This window comes from Hippoglossus hippoglossus, chromosome 9, assembly GCF_009819705.1.
Source record: "Hippoglossus hippoglossus isolate fHipHip1 chromosome 9, fHipHip1.pri, whole genome shotgun sequence".
In the NCBI taxonomy this organism is placed as follows: Eukaryota; Metazoa; Chordata; class Actinopteri; order Pleuronectiformes; family Pleuronectidae; genus Hippoglossus; species Hippoglossus hippoglossus.
In genome coordinates, this window is record NC_047159.1 from 3,569,328 (window position 1) to 3,583,463 (window position 14,136).

At 41.2% G+C, this 14,136-nt stretch overlaps 1 protein-coding gene across 2 annotated transcripts; it reads left to right on the forward strand.

Moving 5' to 3' along the window:
• The first annotated feature begins 293 nt into the window (after positions 1 to 293).
• On the forward strand, positions 294 to 8,567 carry ckap2l (cytoskeleton associated protein 2-like). 2 transcript variants are annotated; one of them, XM_034596327.1, is made up of 9 exons: positions 294 to 492; positions 2,374 to 2,440; positions 2,540 to 2,594; positions 3,232 to 4,475; positions 4,819 to 5,014; positions 5,213 to 5,371; positions 6,441 to 6,501; positions 7,172 to 7,325; positions 8,084 to 8,567. In XM_034596327.1, exons 1-9 carry the CDS (start codon positions 453 to 455, stop codon positions 8,391 to 8,393), a joined length of 2,286 nt encoding a protein of 761 aa, XP_034452218.1. In that variant the 5' UTR covers positions 294 to 452; the 3' UTR covers positions 8,394 to 8,567. The 2 variants fall into 2 exon arrangements, with proteins under 2 accessions (XP_034452218.1, XP_034452219.1); XM_034596328.1 differs by lacking the exons at positions 294 to 492; positions 2,540 to 2,594 and having other exon boundaries at positions 2,398 to 2,440; positions 8,084 to 8,450.
• Positions 8,568 to 14,136: the final 5,569 nt, after the last annotated feature.

Genomic DNA, 14,136 nt, shown 5'->3' on the forward strand with positions numbered 1-14,136 from the left:
TAGATAGATAGATAGATAGATAGATAGATAGATAGATAGATAGATATGTGGTATTTCAATTTGTCCAACACAGAAGATAAATATTTTTAAATCATAAACTTTTTAACCCTTTTGTTGTAAAATGTTTAAATCATAAATGTAAATTTAGCAGCAATCCAAAAGATAAATTTGGTCATTTTCATAGTTTTCTTTAAGAAAAACCCTCTTTTGTTTACATTCTCTGCACCAATCAGCACAGGGGGTTAGCGCATGCGCACTATTTCTTTAAAGTTTGAAATTTCGAACCGTCCAATCAGAGACGAGGAGGCGTTGACGACGCGGCAATTTCAAACCCGGATGCACGCGCTCGGTTAGTTCAGCGAGAACAATAACATTAACTTCAAAATAAAAAGTCAGCGGAGGATTTTAACGGCGGTTTTTCGTCCCAGGCCGAAGGAGAAGAAGCTGAAGAAATGGAAGAAGGAGAAACCGCGTCGCTGCTTTCCAGAAAAGGTCAGCGAGCTCGTTATGTAGCACGAGAGCTAGCTACGTGTTAGCATGCTGTCGCTAACTCCAGCTGCTCCCTCACGGGGAAATGCTACAAACATGGTTTCCTGCTCGCATCAGAAGCCATCGGAGGGTTTTCAGTTTCATTTCACATCGATTACATCTCGAGAACTTCTCACGGCGGCAAACATTGAGCTGCACGTCAGCAGGGAATTAGCGCAGGACGTCAACTCATCCCACACTAATGTATATGTAAATATGAGGTAGTACCAGGTATAAAGGATGTACATGTACACAGTGGAACAACGTATGGATGGATTTATTGATCCTGAGGGAGATGTAGGAATCCAGAAGCACACAAAACAAACACAAACAGTCAAACACAAGAGCATGAGAACAATACAAAGTCTTCAAATATACAACCAGAGATATAACAAACCAGATAAAGATTAGCATGTAACAGTCAAACACAAGAGCATGATAATGATACAAAAAAGAATAAGTGCACTTAATCTGCAGATCTACAGACGTAAAGATAAATAACTGAAGCTATGCAAAGTTTTGCATTAGACTGACGCAGCCTGTGGATTATGGTACAGCAGATGTAGGTGTATTTACAAAATAAAAAGGGAAATCTGTGCAAGAATAAAACCTGAAATATATAACTAGAGGTATAATAAATATAAAATCATTGGACAATCAATAATAAAGATAAGCATTGGCAGTAATGGTGATAGATGGATAGAGAGCCATCTATATTATGTTGCAGGCCTTTTCTTTGAGGTTATTATAGGGCTGGGTAATATGGCAAAATAAATTAATATATTGTTTAGTATTTAAATGAGTTGTTTTTACTTCTGTCCATATTGATAATTATCATGATAAATGTATATGTCACGTTATTACTTCTTTTGAGTTTCAGGATTAGATTTTTGCTCCTTGGTTGTGTGGTATTAAACGCTGAAGATAGTGTTGGATTATAGCTAAAATCGATATCATCTAAAGCTAATTGATGCCTGAAACAAGTTCATAATCTGAGATCATTTTCTTACACACTGAAAGATAAGCTATAGGCTCCCCATGGTGTAAAGGGTGAAAGTAAAGGCTAATCAGTTATGTGCATTTGGACTGTAAATGAAAACTATTTTCATAATTTATTGTTTCAATTGTTATTTTCTACATTAAAAACTTTTAAATGAGTCATTATGCAAAGAAATTACAGCACCCTTCAGCCAGGTGGCAGTAAGGTCCTGTGAACTCATCTCTGCAGGGATTCAGCCACCTCATGTGCCACTTGCATCATCCTGAGATCCTGAACAGGCTGGTGAAAGTAAAGTGTCAGACTGAGATGCTGCTGATACAGTTGCATTAAAAACAAGGATTCATCTTCTCTGTTTTGTTCCGTAGTTCATAGATTTATTTAAGCTACACTTTTAATATCACAGAGTTCTGCATTGACACTAGTCTGTGAGCATATCGTATGTTACGTACACATTCATCCAGCGGTCCAACGTGTGGCTGGCTATTAAAAGGTTCAGTGTGTAAGATTTAGGTGAAAGGGATCTATTGGCAGAAATTGAATGTGAAATAATCCTTGTGATGTTTTCACTCGTGTGTTTCATACTTTATATTTACATCAGAGTGGTTCCTCTCTACGGAGGCCGCCATGTTTTTCACAGTAGCCCAGACTGGACAAACTAAACACCCTTTTTGATGTTTTTATGGTGAGGGGTATTCAGCTGCAACATGCTGCTTCACCACTAGATGTCACTGAATTCCACACACTGAGCCTTAAAGCATAAATCATTGCATTTCACACAAATTGAATTTACAGCTTAGAATCCTGGAAAATTAATGATGTGACTCTTGTGTAATCGTTCACCTCAGATTTACGTAAGCAGAAGTTGATGGAATATTTGGCAGCAAAAGGACGGATGAAGTTGCCCAACCCTAAGTAAGAAGCACTTTTCCTCTAACTCGTAAAAGATAAACATGCGTTGGAATGTGTGTTTCTTTCACGCTCAACTAACTTGACAGCTTTCTGTACCCTCAGGCCGTACCTACGGGTTGACTGTCAGGTCAAGAAGTCAGTGATGGCTGCAGCAAAGGTAGGTGTGTGAGAGACAGTGCATACTTGTGTATGCATGTTTGCAGAGGTAAGATTCTTTTCCATTCCAATAAAGAACCACGATGCTAAGAAATATTTGCCCCCGGGCCAGAGAGTGGAAAAAACTTTTTTTTATGAGAATTGTATCAATATCATCATATTTGGGACTGAGTTGGTTTATACGTCAGAATAACTTTGACCCTCATGTTCAGACATGGTATTAAAATTCGTCCTGGGTTATCCAATCACAAGTGGTCAGCACTAAGTACTCGTCATAATGTGTCCTGAGATCTGATCGCTCCACATTCAGAGGTGGTCTTGGACGTACAGTATGTGGCTCACACAGTCACGCACACAAGTATCATCATCGGACACATCTGTAGACTCAGACTAGGTCAAAACAACCTTTTCGTCTCAAATGACATTTGTGTGTATTTGCATGTAGAGCAGGGAAGTGTCATGACATCCCAGAAGGTCACAGGAGACATTTTAATACCACATGTAAACTGACGACCGCTGTTAAAACCACGTGTGAACCAGGCCTTTGTGTCACCTGTATAGTATTCGCTGATAGGCAAACTATTGTGCACAGCTCTGGAACACAGAGTTACTATTTTCTTTTTTTTTTGTCTTCATAGGTTGTTGATGGAAAAGAGAACAAAGCTTCAGTTGACACGTGTAAATATGTAGTCAAAAAAGTTCCAGCTGTGGCTGCTCAAGCCACAACACATCCCAGCAGACGGCCATTTGGTGTCACTTACAAAGTGAATGTAAAAGGCAGCATCCTGACTGCACAGCAGAATGCCAAATGTCAATCTTCAACCAGTGGCTCAGGACGTGACCGAAACCCAGGGCTCATACCAACGATCACCAGCATGTCCGCCAAGTTTCGCCTGAATGCAGCCATCAACGTCAAGAGGCAGCCAGCCACAGGAATGCATTCTTCAGGCAGAGGGTCTTCAAGTTCTGCCTCCCACAGCAAATTGGACAGTGGCTCAAATGCCTCTTCGGTCCCAATGAAAACAATCAGTGCCAGGATGAGCCTCTGCCCCCTTGTCAAAACAAGAACTGGCCTCATCACTGCAGCGACACAGCCCAGAAAGTCACTTTCATCCCACGCCTCTGCCACACCGGCTAATGCCACCACTACTACTGTTTCTGTGGCTGACAAGGTACGCTCCAGCACGTACGCATCAGGTCCCCAGAAGTCTGTGACCTTTCTGAAGAAAACACTTACTGCTACTGCCCTTAACAACCACGTTAATAAGAAAACAACAGTTTCTTCTGCAACAATAACTGGGTGTAAAATTCCATCTCAGGACAAGTCTAATGCAAAACCACTTTTGGATAAACAGACTCTGTCGTCTCGTAGGGGTCAGTTATCCAGTGAACTAAAGTCATTGCCCACCTTTAAAAGCAAAGCAGCACCTGTGCAGCCAGTGAGGAGAGAAGGGACGACAAAAACTGACAAATCAGCAGGAAAGCCCGCAGACAGGTTAACGCAGCAGAAATCTGATGCTGGAGGGGCGAGAAATGGACAAACATGCAAAGTGTCCACCCAAACATCCTCGGGGCCAGCGAGCAGAAGCAGTTTCCGAGCGGACAAAGGGGTAAGGCGAGGGGATGTGGTCGAGCTGGGAGGGAAAACCAAGACAAGTAAAGAGACACAGAGCAAGAAGGGACACAGTTCATCGAATGCCCCTCCACCACAAGCTGGTATTAACCAAACGGGGGCACCAGTGATGTCACGGAGAGCGTCACAGCCTGCCACCTCCATCCGCCGTACAGGCCTGACCACAGGCACGAAGACGCCAAAGCTGTCAGTCAGGGTCCTTCCCCAGACCGAGGTAAAGAAACTGACAGCTGCCCAAGAAGAAAGAATGTAAGTAGAACCGTGCAAGTGAATGTAGAACATGAAACCATGATGTAGAACCAGTGAATCGTTACATTTCCACTGTAGTCGACAATGGGGTCGAATTTGACCTGGAGGTTTGGCTCTTTCCTGCTGTAGAGGTGAAATTTAATATTTGTATTTATTACCAGCTGCATCAGTGTGGCGGGTTGGTCGGTCTTAAATATAAAGTCGCATAAAATGTTGTATGTTTTAAGCCCATTGTGTTCTTTGACTAATGTTTTCCCACCTCCCATCTCCCCTCGTTTAAAGTGTGTCTCTCTGCTGTGCTGCCCAGTTAAGTAAAAAAACGACTGTGTTATTTCTTTTCAAGGAGAAAACTGCAGGAATGGCGGCAAACTAAGGGCATATCCTACAAGCGCCCGCCGATGCCGGTGAAACCTCAGGTGAGGCGCACGGTGGCAGTGCCCCAGCCTTTCTGGACCGCCATGAAGGAGGAGGATGATGCCAACTCCCTCATCTGTGCTGTCGACAGGTCCCTGGCAGACTGTATTAAACTGCTCCGGGAGGTATGTGATGTGGCATATTTGGTTTACGCATCTTCTTAATCTGATGTTATCCCTCACTGGATCTTGATTAACGACTTGATTTGGTGCGAACATGCCTGGACCAAGGTTTCATGGGTTGCGTGTCAACAGAAGCTGCTTTCTGACACACATTAAACTCCAGTCATTTTCCTCTGACGTGAGCCTGCCTTGTGCCTCCAGGGCTGCCCTCCGGACCACGTGAAGGAGGTTCTGTCACGGCTGCCCACGGTGTCACAGAAGTTTGCCAAATACTGGATCTGTCAGGTCCGTCTGATGGAGCAGGAAGGCAACCTGGACGTCCTGCCCGTGTTTGAAGAGGCTGTTCGTGTTGTGTTGGAGGTAAAACACCAATGATGTTCGACTGTAGAGGCGTCTCACATGAGAGTGTTCAACAGTTCTTACAGGGGCCCATAAAGGTTACTGTTGGTCTCAGGTGTAACAGCTCTAACAAATCCATAAAACCTTTACTGATACGATTTTTGAAGCATTATAAATCAGGCATCATTCATCCTTCTTCGACGTCTTGGCCGGACCGTCAAGTGCACACGTATGTGTCCAAACGACGAACAGAAAATCCTTTTTAAAATCTAAAAAGTACTTATTTTCTATTTTGTTGTTGTATTCATGATCTTTTATTTCTTTCTTTATAAGTACGGTACATATTCACTTTTTGCAATTTGTGGTGTGCCTTGCTAATTCCTTTAATTTTAATTTCCCCCGGTATTAATGGAGCATATTTTCCTTGTCGTGACATTTCATCTATTCTTTGTTTTAATTTTCTCTACAACAATATTAACTCGTACTCCCATTTATCAAAGTATGGGCGTAGTCCTATTTGATTTAGAGGTGGCAATGTTTCAAAATGTCTGTGTCCTTTTAGGGCCGGGGGGTTTTCATGAGCTACTGATGATTATGATTATTATGAGTGTTAGTTCTATACATATTCTGACTTTTGCTTTGTAACCATAAATGTCAAAGAAACCCGATCATTCGATGTAGTGCTGCTGCTGCTGCACTTGACGAGCAGCTCGCCTGATAGCTCAATCAGCAGCGACCGGCCGGGGCGGCAGTGGAAGCTGCTGTTCAGCTCTGATAGACAAACCAAACTTATCATAATGGCGTCCCTTTGCTGTCTATTGTTGGCAGCTATCGCACGTGAACAGGCAGGCTACTGTTGGACACAACAATACAGAATCAAACATCAGAAAATAATGATTCTGCTGTTTTTTGTGATAAGTAATATCATGTGCCAGTTCAGCCTAGAAGTATTTCACAAATCTGTTGTTATTTGACCACAGTGCAGTAAATAATTCTCCAGCATACTCCGTTGTTTATGTCGAGTTTTTGTCCAAAATGACAGATTCTCTCTCTGTGCTCCTGTTAAGTTTCAGTGTGTTTTTTGTTCCAGCCCATTGACGAGCTGCGGGCTGTGGTGTTCGAGATTCTGAAGAAAAATGATGAGATCCAAGGTAGTTGGCCTGGAGCTCTTGTTTGTCACCACTGTTATGTTAACTTTTAGTAATGCGTCACTGGCAGTGAGGATTGCTTCACCAGTTTGGGATTATGTTTTATTAAAAGGAGCTTCATGGTTCTGTGGACCCAGGCCAGCAGCAGGCGTTTATTTGCTGTGGCTCAATATCTGCAGCTCACTTTCACAGTTTCAGAAAGCAAGCTGCAACCAGCATCACCACAGGCTGACAAGCAGCACATTACATAAACGACCAGAGCTCCAATATATTTATATTAGATATAATATTAGATTTATATATAACACACTGAAAATGAATGATTCACGCCTGAGACAGACTCGTGGTCGGTCCGTGGTTTATCAGCTGCAACGCACCACGATCACTCCTGCACAGACTCCGGCTCCAAATGATATCAAAAGCACAAGATGGTGGCACCGGAAAGATTTAGCTTCATTTGTGTACAGTGGAAGGAAGTGAAGATGTATCGTCTATCTTTATATACAGGCTATGGTTTTAACTGGGTGTATATAATATATATCATGTCAAATGTGACTGGGGAGACAAACACACAGAATTAGTACCTTCCAGATGAACTTCATGAAATGATAATATTGTTTGTGTGTGCACCTTTAAAAAATGAGTCTAACAAAGAATTTCATATTTTTCAAAGCGTCTGAACCAAAGCAGGACCAACTCCCATCAGCCGAGAGTTCTCCTGAGAGCAGCGACAACCCGATGATGACCCCCAAACCTGTGAGAGTCCTCATCTCTGGGGAGAAAGGAAACTCCTCTGTAGTCAAGTATAAGATTACAGCGACTCCTGGGTAGGTTTAGTCATCATTACATTAATATGATAATTAGTGTCTGTATATATATATATATATATATATATATTTATATATGGCCAACATGACGACTCACCAAAAGTGAAGCCACATCATCTGGACAGCCTCCTGGTGGCTCGCTGCAGTATAGGTTATAAACCTGGCCTCCTCCATGTTATTGGATAGGACATTTGCCACAAAAAGTCCAAGTACACTTCAATGCACTGAAGTGTACAACTGAGCTGTTGTTGCACATTTCAGAAACAGCAGTAGGAACTGTAATGGAAAATGTTACCATTATATCACCACACTAAATATATCTCTGCTTGTGCAACTGCCAAAATGACATTAGAGCCACAAATCTGAGACTGTGCTGGTCTCCCCCCACCGAGACCTCGAAGAAGCCTTCAGTCTGTGTCTGTGTCTAATCTCCTGGGATTTTACTATTCACTCAGTTCACACACATAGTTCTCACACACACACACGTATCTCTTCACTGCATCTGCATAAAAAGCACACGCCTGCAATTGTTTCTTTGTCATTCCCTCTGCAGGATGCTCTTTGCATGCTGCATGATTGTCTGACCTTCCTTGCAAGGACTAAAGTCTACTTAAAAGACAATCATTCCCTAATCTCTTTATTTCAGAAGTCTCACCGGGTCAAATTTCATTCACAGAACGAATTCTCATACTAATGGAAGAATTGTTTACGAGGCTGGATAAGGCGGAAATTCAGATTTAGTTTTTCTTTTCCTTCAGTGGCCCTCCAAGCCAGAAGAGAGAACCAGCACGGGTCAACGGCCAGGAGGTTCGATTTTTCACTCCGGTGAGACGCTCGGTGCGAATCCAGAGAGCCTCGCTCCGATATCCCGCCGGCCTTCAGGACCACGACCTCTGCGTGGCCTCCTACAATGACCTGATCTCCGAGGAGGACAAAGACACGAGCGGGGAGCAGGAGGACGGGGGAACCAGCCCATCTGTTAATGACGCACCGATGTTTATCTACAGACAGAACGAAGCACTTAAAGACAAGGTGCTCGTCCAGCTCGTCTGTGATGAAGGTGTTTAGCCTTCACCAGTTTGTCGCTGTTCAAATATCAGTGAGAAAAAAGAAAAGTGTTATCCTGGTAAAAGAAATGAGCTGGTCAAGTGTGAGGGTTTCTCACACACAGGACATCTGTATTATTTTATCAATTCAACTATTGTGTACATAGTAATGTCAAATAAATGTCTTTTTTTAATACCTATCTATACTATGCTTTAATGATCCTTATCTAACGTCACTACACCACAGGGTGTCACTGTTCAGCAAGAATCAATTACATTAGCTTCAAAAAGCCAAACTACAAATGCAACACGCTGCTGAAATACATAACCAGTGTAGTGAAGCTAATACAGAGAAATGTGGTCTCTGTTCCTGGTTCTTGTCAGGACACGTGCTGCAGAGTCTTTTTAACGACTTACTGCTGGAGCCTGATAATAAGGAATTACAATAATGCCTTGTCACACTGAGATTACGTCTTTTCTAAGAGAGACATAAGTACAAGAAACTTGTTTTAGGAAAGATTTCCCTGAAACAACAAGGTTTAGACACTTCCCCCGGGGGTGATGACGGTGCCTACAGGTGGATGTGGGGGGGCTGAAGCAATACTGCGCAACTGGCATCGATACTGACGTCAGCAAATGGGAAAATTGTCTCTGCTGAAATAGATAGTGCCTGATAGTGTGGGTGAGTATTGTAGATGACTGGAGACTGAGCCATGTCACAGGATGTATGTGACATTGATTCACACTGATTGACTCCTGTATCGCGTTCATGAAAATGAATCAGTCCGTCTCGAGTGAATTTCTAAAGATTTGACCAAAATGGTCCCTGGGACTCAAAGACGAACTGGTTCGATTCTGGTCACTGTAACCTCTTAAAGGGATAGTTCAGCCAAAAATAAAAATACCTTCACGTCACCCATACCTCCAGTGACGTGGTGAGGAGATAATGAAGTAGTTCCCCCTTTCTATTAAAACATGATTTGACTTGTGTGAATTCTGCTGCTTGTGGGAATTCTTTCATTGTTTGCACAGGTGGTCACTTGCTCACAAATGTATGCAGACAAGACTGTTCTGGTTAGAGAGAGGTACAGTAAACACCGGCTGTACCGTATTTCTAGTTTTATGTGTGAATTACTTACTTTCCTTTTTTCTTTTTGTCCCCACTGACTGACACAGCCTTCCTCCGCCTGCACAATATTATGATAAGAAACATTTGATTTTACAGTATACTTAAATAATTCAATTCAGTTAGAAACAGGGAAAAACAAGCTTCTTACCTGTTTTACATGTAAAGCGTCCTTAGGTCTCTTGAGAGGCGCTAGTTATTATTATCATTATTATTATAAGAATAAGAATAAGAAGTCCTTTATTTGTCCCGCAATGGGGAAATTTGCAATATTACAGCAGCAAAAAGACATCAGCAGTAATAAGTCGAAATATAATATATATTGTGGACGATGGTGGCATCCTATCGTGATGGTGGATCCTGATGGTGGTGGCTGCTGACCGTGGACTATGATTACAACAAGACTGCTTGATGTACAACATGTCTACTCAGATACTTTACCATTACTGACAATAATCCATCAATTAATTTACCTTCCATTATGCTGCAAAGTGTTTATTCTCATTAATGCTGCAAACACTCTTATCTTTCTGATGTTCTCCGTCACACGTGGCATCTAGTGCACGTCTGTCCGTCCTGGGAGACGGATCCTCACATGTGTCTCTGAGGTTTCTACCTTCTTTACCCTGTTAAAAGGTTTTTTAGTAGTTGTTCCTTTCTCTTGTTGAGGGTTAAGGACAGAGGAGGTCACACCTTGTTAAAGCCCTATGAGACAAATTGTGATTTGTGAATATGGGCTATACGAATAAAATTTGATTGATTGATATAAGAGAAGTACATAGAAATATAGAAAAATATGAATGGAGTTAAACTAGAGAAGAGAATATGCACAGTGAATGGATCGCACATGAACCGTTTATATTGCACAGACATATGATTATGGCACAGTGAATATTGCACAGTTGATAAGTGTTAAAGTAAATTCTATATATTATAATAATATTATTATTTTATTATAATTATTTTTATGTGCACTAAAATATTGAGGAGACAGGAGTTATTGTGTAACTCTCACTTGCTCACCATGAACTTTATCTGTCAATTTCCGGACTTGCAAAATTTCTAGAGAAAACCACGGACTCATCACTTTGCATTCACTTTTTTTCATCACCTCATTTCAATATTATTTTGGAAACCTGTCTTTCCTGTCTGGTGCGCATGCGTCCTTATCGCAGCTCCGGGATACTTAAGGAGTCTCCCTCGGCTCCTCTGCAGCGAGCACGGACTTCAGCTCTTGAGTTCATCGACACTTTCACTGAAGGTAAGTGGCAACTGCATCATTTTCAAACATGCACATCAGCTGTGCACGTGTCGCCTGTTTGTCCACATGTGTCTTTTCACTCGGAGGATGCTGAGGTAGAATCAGGAGGAAAGAAAATCTAACTTTTTATCCTGATTCTGTCTCAATGATCCTAAGACCGATCATCTGCTAATAGATCAGATTTATTGGTCGGTCGATGACATGAAGGCAGTTTTATTTATGCAGCACGTTTCATACACAGGTGGATTCAAGGTGCTGTGCAGCAGGGACATTAAAAACAACACAGAGACAAAAGAAAACGAGTTGAAATCTGAGTTGAATAAAAGAGGTGAAGGAAATAAAAAGGGTGAATCTGTGTAAAATAACAACAAATGAAACAGATATAGAATAAAATACAATGATGGGTGGACCTTGTAAAATAACCAGTTAAAGGCAATGGATGGTGCCGTCCTCAGATCATCAGGTTGGGTCCAGTGCTGTGGAATTATTCCCTGAGATATTAAATTCAAATGTTGAAAGTCAGGGGTGAAAACATAACCTCCCTTGCAGAGGTAATACGTTTTATAAATGTAAAAAATATACATACAAGAAAAACATTTAAGAAAACAATATAATATACATTGTAAAGAGGAAAATGGTGTGTTTCTGAATCATTGAGTGTTTACTTTCTCTTTCCTCGTGTCAGAACATCACTGAGGAGACAACATGATCACCGTCTTCACCAAATGCACCATGTCCACGAGAAATGGGCAGTTTGTCCTCTACAAGAAGTTAAAAGGTTCATGGAAGATGTGCACTGATGAAGAACAAAATCCTAAGGAGAATGGTACAGCTCTTCTCTCATGACCTTTCAAAGAACCACATTGATCCTGCTCATGAATTTATACAAAGATTCTTGTGACTAAAAGAAACCAGAGTGGATCAAGTCCAATGTTTTCATTGATCCACGTCTGACACAAGCAGAAAGAATGTTCTTTACTGTGACAACTTTATACATTTATCCTCAAACAAAACGATGGAAGTGATTTACTGAATGAAAAGTCATCACAATCACACTTCATCCCGATTGTGTCTTTATCTATGGGCCCATTTGATCGTTTGAATAATTGTGCATTATTTTCTGACTTTGAAATAAGTTGTTTTTCTCATTTTATCTGTTCTCAGCTTGGATTTACATAAGTGAACGTGTAATAGGCGAGAAAATACAGATGGCTCTCCGCTTCCAGCGTGGCAAACATTACTACAGCCCAGCGGTGGAAAGGGGGAAATTGAAGGTAAATTGTACTAGCAGCAATGTATGAAGAAAATGAAGAAAGAAAGTTTTCTTAATTTGCACGTGTTTTTTTCTAGTTGCATGTGTTTTCTTACTTGGCAGTGTGTGGAGCTCTCTCAGCCTCTGTAGTTCTCTCTATTGGCAGCTGATTTCTACAAGACGAAACAAACTACAGACATTTCTTGTTCAAAATATATCAACTGAAATCAACTCATGATTAAGTTAGGTTATTAGGTTATGGCAAACTACAGAAGTGGTTGAAAAATGTATGTGGTTGTATGAGCTCATTCCTATGAATGAAACCCTTCCTGAACATTGTGTGTTTGTGTTCACAGATGAAAAAAACCTCATCCAAACCAGCCAGCTTCGGTGAAAACTGCTGGTTTGAGAAGGTGGACTTCGGGGGCGGTGAATATCACGAACTGCGATCTATGAGCAAACCCAAGGTTTACCTCTGCATTTCAGAAAGGCAGATTTCCACCAGCGGTAAACGTGAGGATTCTTTACATGTCACAGTGGAAGAGATCTGATTTATAAAGGCTTCATTCTTGTACAATAGGAAAAAGTCTGAAAGCAGCTTTATATGACCTAAGTTTAGTTTGAGCACATTATCATTAGACCTGATTTCTCTTCCTCAGAGTGAGTAGTAACTATACAAGTGTTTTTAAATGCTGAGAAGTACTCCACATACTAGTATACTGATATTTATGTGTACAGGGGTCTCCATAGATACTTTTGATGTGTTGGAATTTAACTGGTGCGGGGGGTGTTTTCTTTTATTTAAGACTTTTGTATGTACTGTGAACATGTGCATTCATTTTTACAATTTATTCATTTTCTAAAAATAATTATATATTTTTATTTATTGAATTTGTATTTATTTATATTGTTGATTTAACTTAAATGTCTTTGCTTGTATGTGAGTTATATTTTATTTATAGTTATTTAAAATAAAGTTTATGTGTAACTGAACACTTTCATCTTCGGAATCTTTGCCTTTTTTTAAAACAAATATATCATATTGGAAATTTTTTACTCATATATGTCAAAAATAAAATCCATATTGTTCAGGCTCTTATGCAGATTTGTGACTTTTCTCTCAAACAAATTGTTTATTTTGACAATAAGTTCGTTGATTGATGCTTCAAACCATCGCTTCTCTGACTTCAATGCAGCGATATTCTTGGTAGTGACCCAGCTTCATCAAATTCCTACCAGTTTATAACCCGGATTCAAACCTAGGGGTACCCACAATGCCTTGCGAATCACCGGCAAGCTGGGACCTGCATTAGCACAGATGTTATTTGGATATTATAGGTTTGTCACTTTAGTAACTGCAAACAATAGCATTGGTTTATATAAGATCTCAACATTTTTATTACAATGACATCCCCGGCAAACCTTTTGACTCGTCTGTTTACATTGACCACTACTGATGACGTGGCAGGTTTCTTGAAGGGCAGTCCCAATTCGTAGGGGAAGATTTCAACCACTACCCCTTGTGACTCTGTTTCAAGGGATAGGGCCAAGGATTGAAATGGGATTGGGCCGAACCAAGGTGTAGTCGGAAGAGATGTGTTTTCAGCCTGCGGCAGAAGATGTGTAGACTTTCTGGTGTCCTGATGTTAATGGGGACAATGAGATCAACGGACTTCTGGCCGTCCCCGGCTGCGCCTGCTGTTTGGGTGGGTGCCGAGATTTGGAAGAATCTCGCGGAAAGTAGAATGAAAGTCTCCATGTTTCTTTTGCAGGTTGTCAGAGGTTGTGGAGGGATGGACTCAAATGCTGCCGCTCCGGCAATTTTACTTGATGGATCTTGGCTTCCGTGAGCTCAAAACTGTATCTCTTACTTGTGGCCCTTTCTTTTTTAACAGCATAGGCAAAATGAACGGTTTTCTTCTTTTGTTTTTCAAGAGTGGAGGCAGTGTTACTAACTCTCTCCTCCAAGACGGCCCTTTGTATCTGCTCCTGATGTAGGGTGTCTTCAAGTTGGGCCTGTTTCCTCTTGCTCTCTGACTGTTGTGCCCTGAGCTCATCGGCTATATGTTGGAGCTTAGCATTGATGGCTTGATTCTTCAAGATGGCATCGTCTTTCTGTGGCAGGA